Raw genomic sequence first — 27,367 nt, forward strand, 5'->3', positions numbered from 1 at the left:
GCCCCAGAGCAGACAGAGCACTGTTTTTCTACTGGCTTTTGGTAGCAAGTGCAAAGGTTTTAAGGCAAGATGGTGTTGAGCTGGGAGCATGGTTAAGCATGATAAATTTCACATCTGGGGGAAAGGAAACTTGAAGGTGTACTGAATACTGGTTCATACTGAGTACATACAGGCTGCTCTGCTAACCAGAAAACACTTGCCCTAAAAATTACTTCTTTTGTGGGTGGAGCTCTGAGGAACATACTTGTTTTGAAAAGGAATTCTCTTTGGCTGCTGCGCTTTCTAAGAGTTGGAGTTACTGAACTATTAGAGACTTGCCTACTGTTCTCAGTCTTTTGTGACTCAATCCCTGGTCTGAGCCATTCAGGGTAAATAAGGTTTTTTCTTTCTTTAGCATATACTAAGAAAAATGTTAATATTACAGAAGCAGGGATGCTCTATATGTTGCATTTGCATATTTACTTTGACAGGTAAAACGGCCAGGATAAATCTCATTAAGATAAAGGTATTACTTGCAAGCATTTGTTTTTTTCTCTCTTGGTTTAACTCCTGGAGAAAAAGCAGCAGTTCTCAGTCAAGAAACATCTTTATGTGTCACAGTCACCTATACTGTGCCTCTTGTAACACTGTTTTGCTCTTTTTCAGGGTAATCCCTACATGTGCAATAATGAATGTGATGCAAGTACCCAAGAACTAGCTCATCCTCCAGAACTGATGTTTGATCTTGAAGGAAGACATCCCTCCACGTTTTGGCAGTCCACAACTTGGAAGGATTATCCAAAGCCTCTTCATGTTAATATTACGCTCTCCTGGAACAAAACCATTGAGCTCACAGACAACATAGTTATCACTTTTGAATCTGGCCGTCCAGACCAAATGATCCTGGAGAAATCACTTGACTATGGACGAACATGGCAGCCCTACCAATACTATGCCACAGACTGCTTAGATGCTTTTCACATGGATCCAAAATCAGTGAGGGATTTATCACAGCACACAGTCCTAGAAATCATTTGCACAGAGGAATACTCTACTGGGTACATGACAAATAGTAAAATAATCCACTTTGAAATTAAAGATAGATTTGCTTTTTTTGCTGGACCTCGGCTTCATAACATGGCTTCTCTTTATGGCCAGCTTGACACAACCAAGAAGTTAAGAGATTTCTTTACCATCACGGATCTGAGGATAAGACTGCTTAGGCCAGCAACGGGTGAAATATATGTAGATGAGCAACACCTGGCACGCTACTTTTATGCAATTTCAGACATAAGGGTATATGGAAGGTAAGTGAATATATGTTTAGAAACAGGCATGTGTTTTAGAAGTTATTCAAAACCGTTTATTTCCCTAAACATGATGACATTTTCTGAGAAGACATGTTCATTGGAAATCAGGCTCACCTGAAGGCCGTTTCTGGTCATATTAGAAGTTTCTGACTCTCACAGGACAAAGTCGCATGTATTCACAGACACTAGCCTTGGATCTTGAGCCCTAGGTCTCACAAGCAGGATAGCATTGCTTCATATGTTGGCTCAGGAATTCACCCTGGAATTGAGACACTTTATTCTTTTATGTAGTTGGAGCCTGCTCTGAGAGCAGTTAACTAAAAACAGAGATTCTGTTTTATCATTTGACTTTTCCAGGCCTTTAATGTAAGCTGTGATTGATACAGCAGCTCTTGCATGAACCCTTCCACAGGTCCAGCTGTGAACAAGGAGGGCAGCAGAGAGTAGAGTCCATTCCTTGTACTTTAATTAGCTCTGAAATGCAGTGAAGCTGATTTAAAATGGAAAAAAAGCAACAGTGTTTTAGAGAGACTGATTTGAATATAACAAAGATGATTATTCAGCTGGATTCAAGACAAAGAGTTCCCTCTAGGGCAAGCGGTGGCCAGTGTCAGGTGCTGTAGTCCCAAAAATAATAACCATGTGATGACATTCCTATCAGGAAATTGTCTTCCCAACTCAGACTAGCAATTGACTGATGCCCTCAAGCAGGAGGGTGATCCTTTTACATATGTCTTGGATGCCAGTTTGTTCTGAAGAAATAAATGGGATCATCTCTATTAGCAATTCACTCACCTCTCTAATATACCTTATCTTTCTCCTCTGTTTCTTCTGTAGAGAGTTGAAGTCTTCCATTTTAAAAAACTTTTTTCTTTTTTTTAAGAGAAGCTAAGTATCAAAACAAATGGAAAAGCTAATGCACCTTGGAAGGCCAGGGGCTCTCATTGCAGACGCAGAACTGAGTGAAAAAAAAATAGCGACTGTGATTATATAAAACACTGGTGACTATGTTTTTATTATTCCTGTGGTGAAAATCAAAATCATCAAAATACATTTCTTAGGACTGTAGATTTAGTATGTAGTTATGGTCTTCTGTATCCACACCAAATACATACCCATACATGAAGGATCACTAATTTAACATTAGAAAGTATAAGATAAATGTTGCTGTTTTAAGAATTCTTCTTGTAATACTCATTAGTTACATTGTAAATAATATTTCTGAAGTCTTTTGGGAGGGCTAAGTGGATCGTAAACAGCTTAAGATACTGTTTTAATTAGTTTGATAAAATTAGTCTCAGTGTAGAAAAAAAAATTACACCTATGTTCTATTTAATGTGTATCCTTTCTCCACTGGGTTCCACATAGGTTACTCTACTGAGGCATCATATCAAAGCTCAGGATTTGAAGATCCTTAGGCTTTAAGGAAAGCCTGCTCCCCATCTGAAAACCCATTTGGAGCTTAGTCTGACTTCAATTAGACTATCAGTGCTTTATCAAAGAAAGCATCTGAAGGATTAAAAAAGGGTGCATTGCATGCAAATTAGAAACAGAAACCTTCTGAGAACATCTGGGGCTCAGCAATCTTGTGAAAAATTATCTATAGAAATGAAGCGTGACTGTACAGAGAACTTATCTGATGCTGATGCTTGTTGTCTAAATGCTGCAGTAATTGGACACATGCTTTAAAAGAAATATCTGATAGGTAATAGTACCTCACTAGATTAGATTCATGTGAATTCTTATCACTGTTCTGCTAATGAGAAGAACAGCTCTTTAGGGATTTGGTGCCATTTCCTTCAGTATCTTGTGAACCCTCCTTGTTAAAGACTTCGGGACTTGCTTACTGCTAAGTAGCTGTGGGGCTGCAATACACAGCTCCTGGTTGTTAAGGTGCACCAAATATAACTTGCAGTAAGCCCACTCTCACCTGGTTTTAGGTATTTTTTTTGTCTCTACCAGAAACCTTATAGCTCCCTCCAGAGTCTCCCAATCAGCATTCCAGGCATGTGCCCTGGCATGCCCTGAGCATGGTAACTAGTGGAGGGAAAGGTTACCGGGATGGTTGTGCCACTGTTTCTGATTCAGCTGAGCTTTCCAGCTGTTACAGCTTCATTTAGGATGTTAACTGGAAATTAAGTTACAAATGTATTTTATTTTGCTACAATGCTTCATATTATGGGTTTTGAGACCCTGATATTTGTATATATTTGGTAAAGATAGCTCAGACTATTCCATGGAGGTAGGATACAAAGGGACATTACCAAGGAACTTGACATGTAGTGGGTGAGTGATGCTAGCAGACACTCTTTAAAGCTAGTCCTTTTTCTGAAAAACATAACCTGTAGATTAAGTATGGTTAAAATCACCAAAGTTCATAATAGCATATTTCTAAAGGCAGCATAAAATGTAATTTGTTTCATAATGTGTTTTAAGGGACAATGACAGGGAAAAGCATCTATCTTAAAGCCACTATGTTAAATATATGGGATACTGGGGTGGTTAATACTTCACAATGAATTATTGATTTGCCCACTTAATATAGGGTTTGTTTTGTCATTGGTTTGCATTTTGGTGTGAAATAAGGCTGATGTATGTTGCATTAGTGATGAAAACCTGTGTCCTCTCAATGAACGCCTTCCCTCCTCTATTACCACCTGTTTATTCATCTTCAATTTACCACTTCCATTGTGTATTTATTAAGGTGATGAAAAAAGGAAACATGGCTGTTAGCAATTTCAGCAACCCCATTGTGCTCACATTATTCAAGAAACCTAATAATCCACATGAACTAATTCTGACTTACTGATGGTCTGCTTCACTAAATCAGGGTGATTTTTTCTAGTGAATAATGGACGTTGTAGTGTGCCAGTACCTTAATTAAAGAGACCCTCTCTTAGTCTTGATCTTATTTTAATTTACAGGGTAATACTACAATAATATCACTAATGGAAGGTACATTAAAGGGCATAAAGTAGCATTAACTGTATTAAATTATGGCACTTGTGTTAATTAACTGCTGAAGCAAGATGGTACAACGACTAGAAAGGTCAACTAATGCATAAAGAAAGTCTTCTGGGATGGGAAGCTAAGAAAGAGCAGACATTTTTCCCCTGGTCTAGCCTTGCTGCAGAGGATCAGAGGGTGTCCTGTGCAGTAACCTCAGGAAGGTTTCTCTCACTTTTCTGCCTGCAGAGGTGGCCTGAGCTGTCTGCAGGCTCTGCCTGTCTCTGACTCCTTGTGAAGAACAGTCCTGGCAGTAAGCCGTGAGGTACAGGTCCGATTTTTAAACATTTTTTTTTTTTTGATAGAAGAAGTTCACTAAAATGCTGATAATAATTCCTTTGAAGTCAAGCAAAAGGTTCCTAGCAGATTTTGGATCAGACTGCTAAAGGTTTAACAGTGTTCATTTTAAAGTATTTTTGCTCTAACTGTTATATTTTTAGTGACATGTACATTTATACACTGTAAATTAACTGTAATTTGGGATGCTAGTTAAAAAAACATTGTCCCAGTGGGTAACAGAATGACTAGCTGGCTAAAACAAAGGCTCTTATTGCTTTTGAATGATTATGTTTTGATCTAAGAGCCACCAGTTTCTTTCTGACACCAGAATATCCAGCCTCTGTACAATGTTATTAAGCCCTTTGGAATTTATTTTTATACTCTTCTCGCCTTGAAGCTTCTGTATTTAAGCCCCAGGGTTTTCTGACCCCATCTCAGCTACGATCCCTGTTCCAGCAGCAAAAGAAACCTCTAACTCACAGTACACAAATGAAAAGTAACCTCAATTTTAACACTTTCTTGCTCTCACATCTCTTCTAAATTTAAATCCATCTCAGTATCTGAATAAATTACTCCAAAGGAAAGTATACTTTCTACTTAGGGGCTTGGGGCTTTTCTGTCTTCTTAGCATACTCCTCCTGCCAGTTGTGACCCTGAACCACTCAGTGAGGCTATGGTGGGTTTGGGGTGGGTGAGTGCCCTTCCCCTGAGTGGGGAGCTCTCCCTGCCACCTTCAGCAGTCCCACGGGGGAGGCTGGGCTCTGCTGGGTTTCATCCTCTTGCTTGTTCTGCCAATCCAGTCTATGGATGGATTACTTGGATTAAAACTGCATGTTACTCTGTCATACACTTGGCATAATATCCCTCTGTAATTTCCCCAAAACCAGAACTTTTCCCTAGGGAAGTGATAATAGATAGAAACGCTGTCGTTTTATTTATAATAGAAAATGTTTTCATTGGTGTTTAGCCCAGAACCAGACCATCAATATTAAGATACATAGGCTCCTAGCTTTTGAGGAGACAACTGAATACCATTCTTGCTTCTAATATTTATTTACTGTACTTGAATAGTCTTTGTTTTACACGAACACTTGCATAAGCAGCTTGTTCTCCTTTGAGATTTCTACTAGTATTTGGAGGGAATCTAGCAGTTTCTCTGATTAAATTATGAACTCATTAGAGAACAGGAAAGAAAAAGAAATGTATGTATTTAAGAGTGTGTCAATTTATCTTTAACTGCCAAATGCAATTTGCTTTTTTAATATATCTACTGTAATATGTCACTAAGGAAAATGGTCCATCATTTTCTGTAAACAAATCTAGGATCATCAGGAATTGAAATAATTAAATGGTCACAGTGTGTATTCACACATGAGCAGTCTCCAGTGGTTTACTCAATATAGGTGTCCTGGGTGGGTTTTACTCCTGCCTGTGTTCAGATAATACTGGTTTCCACCCTCCATCACAGCAACACATGTCCTGTCCATCAGCTCAGTGTGGTCTGTCATAGTGACTGGAAGGGGAGCAGAGCAGTAGAGCCTGAATGCTGTCCAGGACTCTCATTCTGCTATATGCTTTTGAAACTAGTGGGTTTAAATCGCCAGGTTTCACTCACCACCCTTGCTCACTAGCATTTGATCATCTTTTCTTGACTCGTTCTGCAAGATGTCAAGTATTTCCATACTGATTTCCCCCAACTGTCTTTCAAGGAAGCTCAGTATCGTGCAGGATCGGGGAGTTTGAGGAGATGCACCAAGCCTTTTTGTAGTATAATTCATTTTGCCATTGAATATTAAAGGAGTAGAGATAAAACTCCTGATGAAAGAAATGAGAATTTTTTTCTTTCTGTGTTGCTTTGTATGCTGAAAAGCTATCCAAAGAGCCTTTCTGAATAAATTCAGTTATTCCAATAGCTTGCAGAAACTTTCTTTCCTTTAAGCTTTTCATTTGAAAAGAGTTCAATTTAATGCAAACACTGAAAAAAGCTTAAGGATCTCCTGGATCACATACACAAATGATTCCTGGCACAGGAATGTCCTTCAGACTGAGGTTAAAGCTGCAGTGGTACAACATATTATCACATTAAAAGTTTAAAAATTTCCAACTATTTCACAAGTAACAGGAACTACCAACTTTTTGGTGTGTGTTTGTTTGGGGTTTTTTAAGTTTCCATTCTGATCCTTTCCATGGGTCTCAGCATGGTGGTATTACTTGCTATCTCAGTACCTAATTACATGTGCTTAGGAGCTGATTTTTCCTGGACACTTCTCAGTGTGTGAAGTGCCATAGGAGGTAGTAGTTGAAACCAAAATATCCACGTGCTTTCTCCTGACACAGGTGATGTTTCTGTCACTCTGTTAATCTTTTTTTGTTATCCGTAATAAATAAGCGCTCATTCGGCTTTTCCTGATAGATGGAAATATTTGAAACTTTGCTGTCTGTCCTCTTACTTCCCTTTAGAACAGTGCCATAGTATGCTCTGTATCCCTCCCTGTGTGTTATGAGAAGTACTGAAACGAGACTAGTCCTGATATTAGTTTCAGATGCAATCCTGTAACTCCAGAGTAGTGTTAGTGAAGTTACCGTACTAATCCAGAGAGCTTCAAATGCATGTAGGAGGAACAAAGGAAAACAAGTGATGGAAAGGAAGAGTAGACAGAAGGAAGGAAAGAAAGAAAGAAAAGAGGGAGGAGTACAGAAGGAAGAAGGGTATCCCAGCTTCTGCTTAAAAGAAATCAGGAAAAAAACCACACCTCTCAGCCTTTTCATGCTCTCTCATCTTTGCATAATAAGGCTGATGTAAAGCAAGACAGTTCTGCTAAGTCCAGTGATAGTATGGCCAGTCTTCGCGAGCAAAGATTTGGGAAAGTTCTTTACCCTTCGAGCCTGCGCAGTGGATTTTTTAGGTGAGACCCAGTGTGCGCTGAACTGAGCCCACCCTTTAATCCTGAGGTTCATCTGCCGGGGCCAAGCAAGCTTGGACAGTGGCAGTGAGGTCCTCAGGACGTAGGTTTGTTTAGAGTGACCTTCTCTTAGATGGATGGCCTTACAGGGCTGACGAGCTCCATCTGCCCAGGGGAGTTTCCCTGACCGGGAATCGAACCTGGGCTGCAGCGGTGAGAGTGCTGCATCCTAACCACTAGACCACCAGGGGTCCCCCAAGTCCAGTGATACAGTCACATGGAAAGACCTATTCAGAAACTGGAAAGGGAGTTAGTAAAGGTCAAGGTCTAATAGTATCATTATGTGGGGTTTGTGAGAACCCTTCCTCCCATTCACTCTTGAGTCCATCTCTGGGATTAATGTGCCTCAGCAGTACTAGTGACCCATGCACAAAGGGAATCGTCATGGTCCCTACTTGATCACAGCAGGCTGTAGTGCAAAAAACCTCAGTAAAGCACGGGTTTTACATTTTGTTAACTGGGCTGAACAACAGGGTAATTTTTCAACACTGCTGTAATTTTGTTTTCATAGAATATAATCTTGTTCATGGAAAATTAAGGAAAGAGCTACAGAAACAAATGGCAATGCTGCGAATTTAGTAGGCAGCAGTATGGTCAGGGAAAAGATGAGGAGTTATGCTGCAGGTAATATTCCCAAGAGAAAGTCTGGCTGCTGATACATTCAGAAGACCATAATGTTAGCTGCAACCCTTCACAGGAAAACAGGCTGTGTTCTGGTTAGATTTGTGGGACACAGTAGAAATAAAAGGATACTGAATAGCAAGAGGTGTCCTAATGACACTAGGAGGGAGCAGAAACTTCTTGACATGCTGGCACTCCTGAGTGAGACCACCTTTAATTTTTGCAGCATAGAGAGTCCTTGGAGCTTTGGAGTCTGTCCGTGAACAGCATCTGGTTCCTCTCACAATAGTTCATGCAGACCTTTATGCTGGAAATGCTGCTATACTCTGGAGTAACATAGCTGTACTTCACTGGAAATTATTTTGACATTTCTGGGGTGATGGACACCATTTTAAAATAAGCCAAAACTAAACAAAAACATTTCAGGAAGGGACTGATAATCCATAGCTTTATACTGTAGGTTAAGTCTGATCAGGTCTTGGGACATACCGTGGATAATGCAATACATGGTACATACATAAACCCCTATTCTAGTGCTGGAGGGCAGTTTTCTAAAATTATGCTCTTTCTTTGAACCCTTGAGTTTATCTTCTGACTTTGATGTTTTTGAAAATGTCAGTAGTTGTCTGCTTCTTCCTTGTAAACTCCCTGGAAGACTTTTGATTCTTTTCATTTTCTCCCTTAAATCTATTTGTGTCTTTGAGGTAGCTATGCAGAGTGTCTTTCCTCTCTGCCATGCAGCATGCCCATTTCCACCCTCTCCAGATGTGTGTTATTCCATGATATTAGCCAGTATCTGATACATTAAGATTTATAAAGTACTTTGAAATACACTTAAGAAAGATTGGTAGAGAAGCACAGTGGATGGTTATAATCTGTCCTCTGTGCACCATCACTCATAAAACAGGCATGGAAGGGAGTAGTGGTACAAATGTTAATGATAGCAATGCTGTCCTGAACGCAGAGTGACATGGTGGTTCACATTTAACTGCCACCAGTATTTCTGTTACACTGCACATTAAATCTATTAACAACCAAAAAGATAAAATTTTATTACAATAAGGATATATACATTGAGATATGCTTCTTCACACTCAACTAATTAGTTACCATTTACTGTTTTCACTTTGCTGGGTGACATGTGGTATATAAATCATTACAATATGTTAAATGCAAATGGTTGGTAATAGGGTAACCATCTGCTCACTGTTGGAAAGTTAGCAGAGGAATATAGTAACCTGTACTTCTAGTAACGATGCTAAACTCACATCCCCGAAATACCAAATAGCTAAAACCAGCTGCCTCCACTAATGCCAGCGTTACTAATACATCTCTTACCCTTTTCATTTGCAGAAGTAAACCACATATTGTAAGAGGTAATTTTGTTCTTCATCTTGAACTTGATTTCAAGGCTGTAGTCTGTAACAGCAATGTGAACCACCGTAACGCAAAGCCTGATCTTTTTCTTATATTGTGTTGAGCCCTTTTGAACAGCCAATAAATAAACAGGCTGCTCACTCTTCTCAGGACATCTTTTCATCCATAAATATAATTAAACTCTCTTCCTCCCCTAACCTCAGCTGCCAGGCCCTTCTTCAGGGATGACATTATTTTTAAGTGATAGATAGTTGGCGCATTGCTGTCTGGTAACGTATTACACTAGAGACCAGCAAAAGGTGCCTGCCATCTAATAACCTCCCATGCCCTATGAGCATTAAAGATCACTGCTGCAAAGAGGGATCAATTATTTTGCCACAGACATGTATTATCAGGGGCTGTCACATACCTTCATAATGAGCTTTTCTGGATACCCAAGCGACAAAGTAATGCATTGGAAAATTAGTAGTAGGACAAGAGTGAAGAACTGCCTGCCAAAGTTGAGGCTGTGCCTTCAAGCTAGAGCAGCTCCTCCTCCCCTTACCCATTCAGTCATCTGCTGGTCAGGGTCACTATCACAGTGCTGACATACTGGCTCCCCCATCAGTAATATATTGCACTATCACCTATTAGAGAGATTAATATGTTCCTGTACTAAATTCCCAAGACGTGGCTCTCAGCATTAAAGATGCTGAGGAATTAATTTGGCTCCGACTGTCTGAATGGAAAAGAAGTTTGTGATTGCATCAAAGTCAGATGCTGCTGAGGCTTGCTCAAGCTATGTTGGGAGGGAGGGTTGGTGTTTTTTGCGGGAGTTTTATCTGGCATGGCAGTGTCTGATTTAAGATTATCCTTCCAGGGAAGCACCTGCAGGGGGAAGAGGCTGCAGGAGAGCTCATTAGCCTGGCAGTTTCTCATCCCTGGAATGGATTACAGAATAAGATGCTTGGTCTACAGGATCTAGAAAACCTGTGGCTTTGTGTGGGTGTGCTGTCCTGCAAAGCTTTCCAAGTTTAAACAAATGTTATAGGGAGACCTTTCATGCTAACACGTTTTCCTTTGTTGCCTTGCAAAAGGAGAAGCACTGGCTGAAGGCTGCACATGTTTGGTGATGCCATTTTGGTTCACAGTGAACACTTACCTGTTTCAAAATGGGGTGTCTGCACTTTAAAGTTATGTGGAGCATTTATAGACAGAGATGTTGTGATGAGCAGCACTTTATAATTCCTCACAGGCATGGTGCCAGAGCTGGGAATTTGATAAGCTGAGGTCCTGAATTGGATTCCAGCGATGGTCACAAGTTTTAGGAAGCTCTCATTTGAAATTGCAAGCAGAGGAAAAACAGGATTCTTTCTCTTTAATTGCATTAGTTTTATTGAACTGAAGCATTGCTTCAGTTCCCAGAACACTTTATATATATTTTAATGCAAGTTACCAGAGACAGAACGGTTGCAGAACCGTTTATTGTTTCTGACTTTTATATTCGATAAAACTGATTTTACTCATTTTCCTCTCTAACTCTCTTGTGCATTAAGAATCTTTAGACTTTGGGATGGTGTTTACTGAAGTTGTCATAAACACAGTAATTTAACTTCTTTGGTTTGGTAATGCTTCTATAGAGCTTTTGTTTAGGCCTGTTCAGAAAGTCAGTCTAAGCCACATGAACATGAACTGAAGTCCAGGAACCTCTGGTAGCATTTTGTGCAGGAGAGGGAACATGATATTCATTCCCTCAGTGGCTGATCCCTTTTAATTGGCCTTAGATTTTTCTCATTGTATTTATTGAACTGTGGGCTGTTTCTTCCCAGTTAGAACTGAGGCTGTTGATTGTGTCATGTAAGCACAACCATGAATTGACTTGAAATTTTTTTTTAAAAAGCCTGCCATTTCCACCCCCCAGTTAGAGCACAGAAGGTCCCACAACCTTCTGCTCCACTGGGGGAGCAGAGATGGCAGGAACAGGGTGCAGCGAGGGCAGTTGGGACAGGGGACAGAGCTGCAGTATGACAAGGCATCTGTTTTGTCAGTGACCCACTTTGGGAAATCCTCCTTCCCTCCTCCCACACCCTGCATCCCTCCAGCTGCTCATTTCTCACTGTCTTTGTTTCTGTCTTTGGTGATCATGACTCCTTTAGTTGTAGTGTGGGGGGAGTCGCTGCCCATGTGGCTCAAAGAAGGAATTGAAACCTTCAGCAGGAACATCTCAATTTACAAAGAAAAAGTAAACCTATTATACTTTGTCAATGCAGAAAATTGCTTATCATTTAGCAAGCTTCATTAAAGATCCTGTGCTTATGGAACCATGCCTCCCTTCCTTTGAATGCCCCTGAAATAATTCTTCCAGCAGGACAGCGAAACAGCAAGGAGCCAGTTACATTTTTAATGACTTGTGTCCCATAGGAATTGCAGTCTGCCAGCAAGGGCAGTTACTTCCTCTCTGCAACACAGGAGAAAAATTAAAAGGTGGGAAGCTGTGATTCCAGAATGGTGAGTTATAGTTATTAATGAGGTAAAGATCAAACAATCTGAGTGTCATTAATTGCTAATATTCTGGTACTGAAAATGTTTAACCCAATCCAGAAGCTAGATGGGAGAGGGAGTGGGGGATGGAGAGAAGTAAAGGGTTCCATCCCCCTTTTCCATTTGATTTTTTCCTGAATGGTGAAGGGGAAGTGGAGAAACAGTTGGATGAAAGGAAAAGTAAAATAACATTTAATTTCTCCTCTACTGTACATGTCTCAAAAGAAAGTTTCAACAGTGTAGAATCCTTACACATCCAAACCAGTTTGTATCATTTTACCTTCTCATCAGATAGATCAGTTAGTCACTGCAGAAGTAACTATCAACGTGGTGATTCCTTCCAGTAGTAATCCTTTCAGGTAGATGACCACAACAGCCTCCATTCTGACATGTACAAATATCTCATGTTTTAGACTTGATGTCTTAAAATATACATCTGCACTTTTGTTTTTTACAGATACTGAATGACTATATTGAGAGATCAGATTCTGAAATATCTCTTCTTTCCAATGGCTACTTTTGGAGACTAATGCAGACTTTGGATTTTGTGGTCTATGTGTTTGTTTGTTTGTCTGTTAATGCTTCATAAAATATAGATGCTTTAAAGAGGAGGGATGCAAGACAGCCATACCACCAGAATGACAAAGGGTTATGTCTTTTGATTCCACAAGCAGGTGCAATATATAGTTTTAACGCAGTTCATCGGTTTCCTCACTGTACAGTCATACCCAGGTTTTGACTAACAAATGCACAAGTAGAGTGTAGCTGACATGGAGCCTGCTTGTGAATTGTGGAGAGGAGAGATATATGCTCTAAAGGCTTCATCCAAAGAGCATCACATCAGATTTTTAGAGGCATTTGGCATTTAAAATTAAATGACCTAAAGGTGGTTTAGGGCTGACTCTTGGAAAAAATTAGGGATTTCTTAAATTTTGATTGTGTTTTATTATAATAGGGCTTTTGAAAAATGTCTTCCCCATATTAAGACCACAAAAAAGGCCTACTCCCAAAGAAAAAGGTTCTGCAATTTAAATTTGGCTGAGTGTATGTTGTAACAGAAGAGAGACCTTTTGGAGGGTTGTGCAAATATTTGCTGCAATGCAAACATAGTTAATATAACACAAAGTCCAGTCTCAGTGCTCTTTATACAGGAGCTTCCTTCTAACTCCTAGCACATAAAATGTGTACTTTTTCATATCCTCATAAATTTAGCAGATTTTAAAAGAAATCAGGTTTAAAAATTCAGCTGCTATAACTAAATTAGTCAAACAAGAAAGAGAAAGAATTGCCCTGAGGTGTAGGGGAGATTTCGTCCTAAGAAATTTGCCAGCAACAGCCCAGGGCACTTGTCCTGCCTTGCAGTCACAGGAGCCAGGGCCAGTAAGACCGAGAAGGCGACAACTGTTTTGTCCTGGCTGCTCTTGGAGTTCACAGTCTGCAGTGCATGCATCTCAACAGAATCCTGTTACAGACTAAGACTTTTTTTTCTCTTATTTTATGAAGTTCTTTATCTTCAGAGGTAGGTCAGCATCTGAAAACCCAGACAATATCATAAAGGGGTAAAACAGAGACAAAACACAGGAGTGATTTGCATAGGAAAAAAAAAGGAATAGAAATGTATTCTGAAAGCTACATTCAACTTCTGTTAGAAGCAGCTTAAACAGGTGCCAGAAGCTTGTTACCTTTGTGATATGATTATATTGGCCACTAAGTCATTTGGTTCAGTCCATTTGCTATATATCATGATAAATCTGTATATAGCAGAAAATCCACAAGTGCTGCCCTTTTCCTCTCCTGAGGTTTTTTGCTCTGTGTGAAAGCAGAGAACAGCTTTAACAAGATCTGGGGGCAATTCTGTGTCCTGTGTAATGCTCCCCCCTCCTGGCTTGTGTAGGTCAACAGAAGGAAATGCTGAGCAGCCATGAGAATAAATGAGGAACAACAATGAACAGTAATGGTGGGGACAGGAGGTGATGACTGCCGTGGGCACCATCCTAAATCCCAGTGGAGCTTTCTCCATCCTTCTTCTCTGCAACTCTGTCCGAGAGAGAGAACACAGCTATAAAACATATCAGACACAAACACCAACTCCTTCATCCCCAGAGTTATTACTTACAAAAATATTTTCTAATAAAGTGATCATTATGTTTTTCTTCTTGATTTTTTATTTATAATTCAGGTTTCTCATAATTATGCCCAAGTTCATTAAAGATAAAGCTCTGTGTCATGCAAGCATTCTTATAAGGACACTCTCAGGGCACCTTGTCTCTTCCTACTCATCAGGTCTTCAGGACAAATACGTCTTATTTTCAGTTGATGGCAACTCTCTGTCCATGTGCAAATAAAACCCAATTCATTTTGAACAGCACTCTCCTTATGCCCTAAAGAATGCTTTAATGCAAGGAAGCTCTTGTTCACCATCTGACTGTCTATGCCCCAAATCAGATCCTGTCCCATCTTGCTAGATATGTTCCTTGTAATAGCCTGCTGCTTGAGAAATAGATGCTGCTAGACATCCCGGTATTAATGACTTTTTTTTTCAAATCCAGGCTCTTTCTTTACCTGCATCTGTTAGTTCTCCATTATTTTTCATAGAGCTATTTATTATACATATATATATATATATATATATGAGCATTTTACTTCCAGATTAGCTCATTCTTTGAGAACACAAACAGCCTGTATATTTTCCAGTGGAGTCTGATGCTGAGGAAGCCTGGTTGACATTTCAGGGAAAACTGAAAAGTTTGTATGGGATTTTAAAAACTGTGTTATGCAAGACAGAATTGCTAAAGTTTGTTCTTCAGTATAAACGTGTACTGATTGTTTCTGTCAGCAGTATTTCACAATTTGCTTTCCCCTATGACAGCCTTACATTATTCATAACTTGCAATCTATTCCTTAAATTTTCAGTTATAAGAGTTTCCTGGCGGGGGTCACACAATATGAAGGGAAGTATTGATTTGAAACATTTAAAATATAAATGAAGTTGTTTAGTTCTTCTGGTACATGGAATAATAGTCACTGGATCAAATTCGACCTCCCAGCATGTCTGTTTTTGTAGACAACAAAAACATGTTCGCAGCTTCCCAGTGGACAGTGCAGCTTCTGTGTGAACATTCTTTGATTTACTCAGTATTTGTTAAAAACAAACATGAATAATAAATGTTTCAGTGCACTTGAAGGCCAAAAGCAATCATTATTTTATTTGCATCTGACATTAGGTCAGAATTTTAAGACTTTGCTTTAAAACTACCAGCCCTTTGCCACCTACACTTATCAAAGCAGTGTCATCAACCCCTTTTCACAGACATACACAAAGCCTCTTGTCCCATGTCATATGAGTTTGGGGTTAGGGCAAGTATTAACCCCAGTGGCAGACCTATTTTGGTCCTGGGGGAAAACCAGTGTTGGTGGTACCACGATAGGCAGGCCTGTACACACATCCATACATGTCACCTGCTTGCTGCTCCCAGGCCAATGCCAGAAGCCAGGTCTCCTTTTACCATTTGAGGTTCAAGAGCTCCTTTCCATCTGGTTCTGATCAGTGAATAGGACTGCCTAGCTCTGACCACCCAGCTCCAAGAAGACCAAGTCACCCATTAGGAGTCATACTCACAGACCATCTATGGTCCTTGTGGGCCCTTTCCAGCTCAGAATATTCTGTGCTTCTGTGATTATCTCAAGTATTCTAATACTAAAAAGCCTTTAAAATTTTCCTATCTTGTTTAATTCCACTGGCTTTAATATGAAATAGTAAAACATTTGCAAATCTAACCAGTTTGGTGGCTTCAAGATAACAATAAGTAGTGTCTATAATTAAACAGTAGTCATGTGGTATTTTTGAAAAAGAAAGTAATCTTTCTCTACACAAAGTCAGGAACTGAAATATATTAGATGAAAGAAGAATTGTTTTCCCAAATTAAAAAGAAAAGATACAGTTAGAACTTCATTTCCTGAACTGTTTAAAATTACTCACAACAAATAATTTCATTGTGCCAGTTGTTATACCAACAAGGCTAGAGGTAAAGTGACCCAACAGCTCTTTTTCAGTATCTAAGTTAGCTAGAGGATGCTAAGTGCTTTTGGCATGCTTCCGCAGCTCGCTTGTCATCTAGTTTTCTTCAGCAGGAGAAAGGATTAGTATTTTTGAAGTATGAATTATTCACAGAAGAAAATTCTGTCTGGGATGGCTAAAAGTATCAGAATTCAACTCACATTAATAAGCAGCTTTGACTAATTTTTTTGAAAACTCAAAAAAGGCACAATTTTTCCTTTGGAAATATTGTTGTTTAAAAAAAATTTTGAAAATAATTTCTAAAATGGGATTTAAAATCTGTAAATAAAATGACGCATTTCATTTGACACAAATTATTTTTTTCCCCCAGTTTTTTTCAGTTCAGTCAGTGAACTGAAAAATCAATTATTTACATGGCACTACTGGCAAATAATTCTTATCATAATAATTCCAGAGGGAATTATTCTGGGACAAGGAGCTTATACTGTATGGATTTTGAAAGTTAAAAAATTGAGGCTAGCATGATAAACAATGAGAAATGTTGTTTGGTTTTTTAACTTTTCTCTTTTAAGTTATGACCTCCAATTGAGATGAAAAACTAAAAGAAAAGAAAAAGAAATAAAAAAGGGACAATAAAAGTTGTATGTATTTTAAAGTGGATTGGGAGTGTCTGCTTTGGTAATAAGCAACTACCAGTTCCCAATTATTTTAGATGGAGCTGTGAGGCTTAAGCTTTTTGAAAATCAACCCTAATGAAACACAAGAAAACACCAGAACAAAACCACTTTTGAAATATTTAGTCAGCATTAGTTGCTCTGAACAGTTCATTATGCACCCTCGGTTTTTATAGTTGAATCATTAATACCTCGGAACACGCTCCAGAAAAGAACAGAGCTGCTTTATGCCTTATAATTATCCTTAAAGTTCAAGTTCAGCAACATGATTTTTCAAAAAGGGATCAATTAACCTGCCCTCGCAGTAAGCACGTTCTTCTCCTTCGCCCGTGTGAGCGGCATCGAGCGGAGGCAGCAGCAGGACCCGGCAGAGCGCAGTGGGATGAGGCAGCTGCCTTTGCGCTCCTTCCTTCCTGGCAACCATGGCAGCACTGCAGAGGGAGAGGGGCGATTCCAAGGCCTTAAAGTCGGGAACACCAAGGAGTAATATCAGCTGTAACCAGCAGAACAGCAAACCACTGGCGGGGAGCAGGAGGACACAGTTTACCTGTGTGAAAAGGTGCCTTTCAGAGCGTTTGCAACGATAAATCTCGGGCAATGGCTTCTGTGCAGATGAGGAGCAAGGTATAAGTCTGAAAAGATGAATATTAAGCTATTTATCAGAATCAAGCATTAGTTTTTGGCTAGGCTGTGTCCTCGTAATTTAATGATAATTTACATATTTGTAATGGGAAAATATCCATGAAGAGGCCATTAAATCATATGTGAAAAGTTTTCACATCTGTATTCTCAGGAGTCTCAAAAGACAACCTGAATTACATTTCTGCTTATGCCCTCACTTACCCTGGTTTTTCTAAATGTCCAGTCAGTGCCTAGACATCTCATGGTGATATTGAAAATAAAAGAGTGCTTTTATAAATATTTCTTTACCTTTCCCCAATATATCTCCTATAGAACAAGACAGATAAAAGAAAGGAAATCTGATTTTTTCTATTTAAAGCACTTGAATCCTGGGCTTTTCAGGGACTGTTACGTTGTATGTAGCTATTTATTAACAGAACTTACTGGAATGAGAACTCAGCCTTTGTTCTCTACGTGTGCTTTATTGCTGGTTGTGTGTATTGGTGGTACACCTGAAGCAAAAGGCAGCCAACATATGTAGCAAAAAACCCAAGGATATTTTCAATAGACCTTTTATCTTTGGAGAAAAGTCTGACTCCTTTCTGGCTGTTTTTAAACAGAAGTGCAACCTCCTGATCAACTGCCCAAATCTTTCCTGCTGGCTCCTATCCCTTGCTCCAGCTCCATTTCCTTGCAAGTCCTGCATGAATCCTGTCGCTGCAGGAGCCTGCCCAGTGGGGGGATCACAGGAGCTGCCATGAGTTGGCTTGAACCAGCAGCTCTGAAAGGGTTAAACAACCTCTGTAAATTATTCTGCTTTGTGTTTGCTTTTCCCTCAACTACAACCCACCTTCTTCTTGGAAACAATTTTTCCATGGTCTTGGTGTTTTTTTGGAAAGGAGGTGGAAGTCTCATCAGAGCTTTGTTTGATTTGCAAAATCCCCTCACCTGCAGACTTAAACAGAACAAAAGGGGTTAAAAGCAGAGCTAGTCACAGCAGATGCCTATCAGAGAATGAGCAAGGGAGAAGGTTCCTCACTGAATCCTGATAACCAGCACCCAGAGAAAAACCTTTCCTGTTACTGACTGCAGTAGGAACAGGACCTTGCTACTCATTGCATTAAAGCTATCAGAGATCTCGCTTTGTCAAGTGATACCTGGTGTCCAAAAATCAGTGTATGTGAGGTGGGCTATTCTGCACCTCTTCCCTGCCCACATGCAGGATCCCGCCCTACCAGCTGCTGCAGGGGCCAGTCCTTGTCCAGGACACCCGTTGAGGACAGCAGGGTGTCTCTGCCCTGAGCCAGGGCTTACACCCACTGCTCCTCTCAGGAGTATTCCTCAGAGTAGCACAAGGCATATTGTCTCTCCCTTGGAGGCAACCAGTTACAGTCCATACGCCACTATTCCATATATACCGTCTCTGCAGCAGTGACTACTAGGGGCACATTTGAGCTTTTAAATGAGTCCATGGGAGGTCTCTTAAACAGAAATGCTTTAAAATCTTTTGAAAAGAGCAGCAGATGTACTGCTTCACAGAACTGGTTTCCCTGGTGTTGAATTCTGCGCGCACCATGGATATTTTTATGCTGCTTTTCTCTATTATAGTTCTCAAAAAGTTACCAAAATCAGTATGAAATTAACCTTGCTTGTTTCTCACGTAGCAGAAATGCTGCTCTCCTGCCAATGTCTCATGAAAATACTTTATTCCCTACTGTGACACAATAGGTGCTACACCCTGAGTCATTCTCTAAGCTTAAAGTAAAGGTATTTCTGCTTAAGTCAGGTCCATCCAACATCGATTGTGGACACAAATTTGTAACAGCCCACTTTAGGGTATTGCTGCGTGAGAGAATAAAATTTCCCCCACTGCAGACAGTTAAACATTTTTGAATGGTATTGTAGGCATGTCCGCTTGGATGGTAATTTAATGACCACAATTCTAGACCTCCCACACAACAAATTGTTCCTTTTCAGTGTTGTGCTGAGAAAAAGAATTCAGGATACCAGCTGGCAGCTGATGCTGTGAAATACTACTTACAAATAAAGACAGGAAGTTTGGTGTAATCACTAGCATCTTAGAGCAGCTTTCTTGGGATTGCTGCTGAGCAGATGTAAGACTGGTATTTATTAATTAAATTAAACCCAGGAAAATTGGTTTCTCAATAAAGTTAAAAGTGGTGATGCACATTAGTAAAATGCTGGGAATTTCCAGTCTAATGTTCAGATTTGTATCGGGAGAAAAGAAAACGAACAGTGACTCCTAAAGACTTCTTAATTTCTGTTTTTAAATTTGTAAGCTATAAAACTTTGCAATGATATATTGATCTGTCATTTATCTGAGGTTTGTGTGCCACATTCTTAAAAATCTACCAGGTTGCGGTACAGACTTTTACACTTGCTGTAATAAAGTGGTTAAATTCTCTCAGGTGGTATTATAGCAATTAAAACAGAAAGTGTGTTTTGGGTATCTGTTTGTGTCTATAGACTTGTTGATAATGCCTTACTGCCTAATAATGGATGGCAAATTAAGGCTGGCTAAGCAGGATATTGGACAGCAGCAAAAAATTTAAAATAATAAAATCTTTTCTTCCTTAATATCCTGATAGCAATGAGCAGTTGTCAAATCTCAGATGCTGTGCTTCTTAACTTCTTTGCACTATCAGATGGATTATGGCAGGGTACTGCCAAGCAGACTTTGTTATTCCAGCTGGTGGAGAGAGAGTGCATTCCTGTCCCAGTAGCCTTTGTCTCTCTAATACACAGCAGTATGGGAAGTGAGGTTATTCAGGTTTTTAGTGTCTCCTAGCTTTTCTTGATAGTTGGAGCAAACCAATGAAAACAGGAGATACATCATGACAACTCAGAACACCTTAGCTGTGTAGTACCTCTGCAACACATGCTTCCCCCTCTGCCATCTCATCCCTTCCATGTATCAAGACATTGATTGTAGTGTGAAATAAAGCAACTTAGTGGGTGAGACTAAAGAGATTCCATTGAGAAAGAAGGAAATCTCGAGAGAGAAGAAAAAAGAAAAACTAATTTTTGAGAAAAAGCAGTGGATATAAACTCTAAGTACATCTCAATTCTTCCTTGGTAGTCTGGGAACCTACCAAACAACCACTAGTGTTAAATGATCAGTTGGTAGCACTGGAAGAAACTGTCATTATTGGTCTTCATCTTAGCGAGAGATTTTGCTTCCACTCTGAGAGAGACATGACTGCCATTGTTCCCATTCAGCATCCTTCATGTAGATAAGAAAAGCTTCCTATTTCTGAAGTTAAAAATTAGACCAAAATAGATGCATAGAAACAATGTAAAGCATCCTACCTTCTCAGCAGTCCTGTCTCTAAGCACATCACACCTGGGCTCCTTATCTTCCACTGACTCCCAGTTTCCATCCCAGGCTTATTCAAGATCTTGGACCTGCCAGTGAAAATTATAAAAAGATTATCTGCCATTATCTAAAAATACAGCCACCAAGCCTAGGATAATATGAATGAAAGCTGGAAACAAATTAGGCCTCATTTCAGGCAGTGCGAACTAACATAAATTCATTGAATCTACAGGAGCCAGATGGATTTACATCAGCTAAGAATCTGGCAAATTGTGTTCACGAGTGAAATTATTTGCAGAATATGCTGCTGGCAAACCCTAGCAGATTTTATAGCCACTCTCTTTATTGACACATTTCAATGAAAACTAATATCTCTGAAGAAAAAAAAGCAAAAATGAATGTTTAGGAAGGGAATGGAAGTTGGTTCTCTTCAGCAGCTAACAGCGGGTATATGTTCAGACATTTATTTCTGCTTTAACACTTAGAGAATATGAAATCAAAGTTAGAAAAAGCATGTGCCCATTCCACTTGGCTAGGTTTATCCAAGTATTTAATATTAAGGATGAGTATTTTTTTATGTGGTAAACTGAAATAACTCAGAATTAGCTGTTCTGTTCTACTAGACATAAGCAACAGTGGATTATTTTTAGACTTTGGATCTAAGAGACTGAAGAAAGCGAATATTTTCATATCTGTTGATCTGTAACATTTTTTATCTAGCCACAAAATCAGAACAGTTTCACATGCTTAAATACTGAGGAGTTTGCTCCTCAGTATTTACTCAGTATTACTGCCTCCTCCTTTCTGTGTTTGTGATGAGTGCTGTTGATGTAGCCTGTAAACATTTTCAGTTGCCTCTGATTGTCTGGAAGGATGTCATCTGGTAAACTACTGCATTTCAGAAACATTTACAGTTTATTTGGCAAGGTATGGTAGCTTGTGGCCCTCTGTGTGAAAGTGGCAGGGGAAAAGGAGCAGCAAGGCAGAAGGACCTGCCCCACTAATGTTTCCCTTCAGAAGGAAGACAGTGTGCATCTATCAGACAATGTACTAATCAAATACAGGTTGAGATATAAATTGGTCTGTAGTGATCTGATAGTTCTTACTTGTATTGGCCAGGATTTACTTGATAGTATATAGAAATGTTTACTAGCTTATGAACACAATAAATCTTATATTAAATTTAGCACTTGCATTCTCTTAATGTTGGGCTGGCTTAGTGCAAACAATGGGCAATACTATGCCCTGAATGCTTTCTGTGAGCCTTGGGACTGCGGGAAAGGGAATTATGCTGCCCTTTTGGATTTTGTTGTTGGCTTTTTTTTTAATTTCAAGCTCTCCGAACTGCTTGGAAGTAGGCCACTGAGAAAGCAAAGCAAACATGTTCTGTGCCTAGGCTTTGCTGTTCCCCACTAGATATATTCAGCTGAGGGAGAATAAGAAGCTATTTTCCCCAATTTTCCATACTGCCTGTGGGAGTCTAATTCAATTTCCTCCCGAATTTAGCAGTGAAAACGAAACAGTGAAGAATAAAGTTGAAGAGGCTTCTGTAAATCTCTGGATTCTAAGGTACTAAGGTGCAGCAGGATTACTGAGCGCAGGTTAAACTTCTTTTCTAGCCACAAAGCTACTTACAGATTTAAGAAGCTTAAAAACCTGATCCAACATTAGTCCTTGCTTTGCAAATGAAAGAATAATATATCTACCTATACAAATTTATATTTGTTATTACTGAATTTGTTTATTCTTTATTATTGATTTAGCCCTATTCCACAAAGGACTTTTTTTTCAGTGGGAGATTATGATGTATTAGATAAATTCAGGGAAAAGGACAGGGAAAAAGACTGGTGACCAGCAGAAGGCATTTCCAGAAATAAACAAGTGAAAAAGAGGACTCACATTTCATTACTCTCACTACAGTGTCTACATTTTACCAGCAGACCGCAGGGATCTTGTTTCTAAATTCCAGAAAAATATGTAGTACCTTCTTTGGAGTTTGATTCCTTACAGCAGTGTGGACCTGAGATATTCATATGAATCAAAAAAAAAGAGAATAGAAACCAGAGTTTACTTTTCTACTTCACATGAACATTTGTTCAGCAATACTACTTGCAGCCAGCAACCCATGCCATTTTCTGATTGTCAACCCTCCTTAGGTTGTTTTTTTTTACCCTTATAGCTCAGAACTTCTTCAGATGGTCCCTACAGTGAGCACTGGTAGCAGAGATTGCAGTAATTGTCTTGTTATCACTTTTATGTAAGCGTGTTCTCACTGTCTGTTGCATCCTCACAGAAATAAATTGGCCAGCAGTCATTTTATTTCTTCACGACAGTATCCTTTATACTTGTTTTCATCCCCACAAAATCTATTAAGCTTTGGAAATTAGGATAAGGACCAGCATACTTTGTGGGGTTTTTTTGACATGACATGGAAAAATCTTACAATATAATGAATAATAATATTCAGCAAATGTGAAAACATGTTCCAGTTGTTAGAAAAAATTAAAGGAAAATCAGACTTATCTGAGTATTTTCATGTTGTTTACCTTGCACACTCAATGGTGCAAAAGTTTTGTAATTTACCTGTACATACAGTTTCTCAAGTTATGCTGAATTTGCTTCATAAGAGTCAAAAATTTAAAATCTGAAAAATAATGCAAAGCTGGTTTTACCCAAAAGACTTCATGGTATATTGTAAGGGTGCTTATATTTTGACTTTCACTTTCTCAACCTACATTTCTCCTCTACTTCAAATCTGTTTGTAATGTGGAATTTTCATCTTTGTCTAGATCATATTAGAACTCTCACTGGTGAAGCTGCTTTAAGGTCATTAGTAAGCTTGAGAGGCATAATGTAGATGACAGCCTTAACACATCTGATGTCATGAAAAGCATGGCCGAGCCCTTTAGGACCACTGTAACAAGGTGCTGGAAGTAGTTGCTAGCACCGAGGAGCTGACTAAGGCTCCTAACATTCCTAAGAGTGTTTTAAAATGCCTAATTAAAACTGTGCAGTAAAATGGTATTTTACAATATGTGGGCAGGAACGTGAAGAGCAAACATACCAACTCCTCTGCAAGTTCAGGCTTTGTTTACCTGGGAGCAGAGAGCCGACTCGTGGCATGTAAAAGCAAAGGGTCTGGGCAGAAGTCTTCCAAGTTGGTTTTAAGTTGATTTTCCAAACTTTGGCAATGACCTAGAATGATTCAAAGATGTTTCTAAGTGAGGAACATATGGCTAGTTGTTAAAAATGTATCAAAGAGCTTCTCTTGTCTTTCTTTCTCATGAATGATCTCTTCAACATCAACGATCCTCTCACGTGCCCCCCAGTCTGTTGGTTGGCACTCCCATGCGAGAGCGTCAGCACGCTATTAGCAATTACCTTGGTGATATTTACAGCATTTTAATGTCAGTTGTCTGTATGTAAATAGAGTCTGTGAGGAACACAGCGCACCCAGGGCTCCCACTACAACAGCACTGCTCCTTCAGCACGCCAGAGTGCTTCCTGCGCCTTATGTAACTGCCAAAAATATCATTTCAGTTGCTTTATGACAAAATAATGAGTCTGTCAGAGACGAGTGGTCAGAAAAACAAATTTGTTCTCCCACACAATTAGAGTTTATAGCGTTGGACAGCAATATCAATCTCCAGCAATTCCAAATTGAATTTGCACGTTGAGGGAAATGTGTTCTTGCGTGTGCTGTAACCAGGCTGCTTAGCAGGGAGAGTCCTCACAGGTTGAACTGGAAAGATGGATATCAGCTGTGCTGTAGCAACATCAGGGTGGAAGTTTCCAAATGCAGGCAAGTATTGTGGAGCAGAGGCATTCACTTCCACAAGCTCAACACTGGCAGAGCTGCCCCCCACCAGGAGCAATAAAAAAAAAAAAGTCCGGAAAAACTGTCACCAGACATAATAGGCAGATAGCTTTTCTCTTCCAGTAGAAAGCTATTTCAAGGCCTGCATCTCCCCATATGTGACCTAATTGTCCATGGAGTTGTTGATATTTATAATCATGGACTTCGACATTCTTTGTAAAGTCATACAAGCATTAGACCTCAGCAGTGCCATTTACAGTGAGCATGTACTGTATCTCAAAACTGCACTTTGCCCTTAACATTTGCTGTGTCCTTACATGAGATTTTGCCCTTAGGCTGTTTGCCAGTGCAGTGCACAGGCTGCAGCATACGTCCTCCCACATTTGCCAGACCTTAACCTGTATTCTCCAACCTGCTGTACTTATTACAGCTCCCTCTGTCGTCCCTTCTTCGTGCACAGGCAAACCTACTTGGTCTGCCAAGCAGCTGCTACCCATCCACTGCTACCCAGTAATTGCATTTCTGGGCGTGTGTACGTAATACCTCACACAGGACTTTGGCTTTTTTCTTTGGATTTCAAGAACTGTATAGGCACAAAAAATATTGTCATCTGGAACTCAATACACAGGATGTCGAATCAGTTCTTTAGGTTTTCAGAACTCCTCCATTCTTATACATGCTGCCAAAGCGACAACATTCTGCTAATGGGAGGATCGAAAAAGGCTATATGAAATTTGGTGTTGAATGTGCTTTGTATGTAAATCTCATAAACCTTTTGTTCCTATCTCAGATTTAAAGCAATAACAGCTAGGAACTGCCTTCAAAGCAAGTGTTTAATGGTACCTAGGATTTTCAGTAATAATTTATCATCATGGATATTCTATAAGGTAACAAAATATTTCCTTACCTCCGGAGTACAAAAGAAAGGTAACCTTCCTTAAAAAAGAGCTGAACTTGGGCAGTCTTCCATAGGAAGCTGATGTCCTCATCCTGCAAGTGATCTGCTTGGAGTTCAAGTCAGCTACCAGATCAGTGGTTCTCAGCTGATTGACAGCTGAAATGCCAAAGGCCCAGACTCTGCTGCTTTGTTTTCACACCACTCACAATCCAGTGTATCTCATCACTAGAGTGGTTCTCTCATGGTCCATAAATAGTCTTCTTTCTGTAACCTTAAATATTTCTATTTTTCTTACTGCTTATCCTACAGATAGAATTAACTTTTTATTGTACTCTAGTCATCTCTTAGCCCTGCTACACACATTTACCTCTTTCAGTCATTCAGAGAAGTCAGTCCCTCAAGCACAACAGACATTTCTCTTTGCAAAAGTCTCCAAGACTGTGCATATGTACACTCTGATGAGGTCCCTGGGACAGATTGCCCAGTTCCTAGTGCAGCCTTCCTAAAGAAAGGCTCCACATACATCACAGAATTTGATACTGGCTTAGTTTTCCCCAGACGTGGTACCTTCCACGTTGCTTTCTAGAGATGCTTTTTGTTCTCTTTCAGTGTCAGCACTGTCTACAAGCAAAACCAGAGAAGGATCAGTCTGTCTCTCCAGGAACAAGACAAGCCCAGCATCTAAGAAGTGCAAAGAGATTTTGCACAAGGTTTTCTGACACAACCATTCTTTATTTTTGGGTGCTTATTAAAAGAGCTGTGCACATTTACCCCCATTAGCAGATGGACATACATTTATTTTCCCCCACCTCTGTTCCCCTACCAGTCTGCAGCACCCTTTCAGAGCTCTAGGAACTACAGCTTTTCCTCAGAATCAGCCATTTTTTTTCTTCTTACCTAGAACATTTTGCTGCCTCTGACACTGATGAGTCCCTACAATAAAACAGAAATCTCCTACTGAAAGAAATCCAGTCTTTTCCTTTCTCTCGTTTTTTCTAGTGACTCCACAGTCTCTCCTGCTTTTCTCCTCTGACCCTATTTTTTGGTCTTGTTATTATTGTATATCTCTCCTGTTTGGAGTCTTCCATTTTCATATTTGTGCAGACAGTAAAATCACCCATTGCTTTTCTTAATAGCAGTTCCATTTACCAAAATCTTCAATCTCTATGTGAATAGGCATATCTCATCCACTGACACCCAGACAGGCATCTTTCATTCTGCAGTGGCCAGTCATTGAAAATCCACAACTGATTTAGTCTTCAAGCACCAATATTTTGGACAGTGTATAAAAATGACTCGCTCTTTCTGTTGTCTAGCATATTCAATACATTTTGGCAATTTCAATTTTAAAGGTGCTGAACATGTTTTTCTTTAGAATGAGCATTGCTCAAATAACAGCAGTTTCATCTGTTTCATTTCTAGCATTGAGGAGAATGATCCACCATCTACTGTATTACATATTCTTAGGGATTCTCTCCAGCAGCCACTTATGACAACTGCAAGCTTGTTTTACCCTGGGGATATATACGTATGTGGCCAATTGCTTCAGGTCATATTCCTTCCAAATGGAAGTCAGCTTGACAGCTGTTAATTTGCACTTGGCCATTCCATGTGTTGTTTTGCTCTAATTATTGGTCACTGTATGGAACAGGTGACATGCCCACATGAGAACCCTTTAAATCACTAGATGTACAATCATGAGGAAAACAAACAGGAAAGGTCGTTAAATACTAGTTTTCCCTCCAGCCCCCAACAGAAACAGATTTGAGCTGACTTTGATATCTGTTGGAAAGGGATGGAAAGAGGTGACAATGCCTTACTGTTTATGAAACTAACTTCCCACTCTGTAAGTGTCCCAGTTTCAGGGAAAGAGGGGAATTTAAAGAAAATACAATTGTTCGAAGACCAGATGCAGAATCCAGTTTATCTAATGATTTTGTCACAAGG

The 27,367-nt window shown here is 39.6% G+C and overlaps 2 protein-coding genes across 18 annotated transcripts in view; one reads left to right on the forward strand and one right to left on the reverse strand.

Moving 5' to 3' along the window:
- Positions 1-27,367, forward strand: part of NTNG1 (netrin G1) — a 151,533-nt gene that overhangs the window by 64,744 nt on the left and 59,422 nt on the right. For all 10 annotated transcript variants that reach the window (XM_017834261.1, XM_017834269.1, XM_017834260.1 and 7 more), the window contains exon 3: positions 646-1,286. In XM_017834261.1, coding sequence (XP_017689750.1) covers positions 646-1,286 — 641 coding nt within the window. The remainder of the gene's footprint in view (positions 1-645; positions 1,287-27,367) is intronic.
- LOC108506860 overlaps positions 13,642-27,367 on the reverse strand; it is a 50,506-nt gene continuing 36,780 nt past the window's right edge. For 7 of the 8 annotated variants that reach the window (XM_017834277.1, XM_017834270.1, XM_017834278.1 and 4 more), the window contains 4 exons: positions 20,699-20,794; positions 18,219-18,323; positions 17,295-17,379; positions 16,901-17,207 (listed from right to left, as the gene is read on the reverse strand). In XM_017834277.1, the coding sequence (XP_017689766.1) occupies positions 16,992-17,207; positions 17,295-17,379; positions 18,219-18,323; positions 20,699-20,794 (502 nt within the window). In that variant the 3' untranslated portion in view covers positions 16,901-16,991. Of the gene's footprint in view, positions 14,093-16,900; positions 17,208-17,294; positions 17,380-18,218; positions 18,324-20,698; positions 20,795-27,367 lie in introns of those variants that run through there. The other variant, XM_017834276.1, reaches the window with a different exon arrangement.

Source organism: Lepidothrix coronata, unplaced genomic scaffold, assembly GCF_001604755.1.
Source record: "Lepidothrix coronata isolate B3197 unplaced genomic scaffold, Lepidothrix_coronata-1.0 Scaffold231, whole genome shotgun sequence".
Classification (NCBI taxonomy): domain Eukaryota; kingdom Metazoa; phylum Chordata; class Aves; order Passeriformes; family Pipridae; genus Lepidothrix; species Lepidothrix coronata.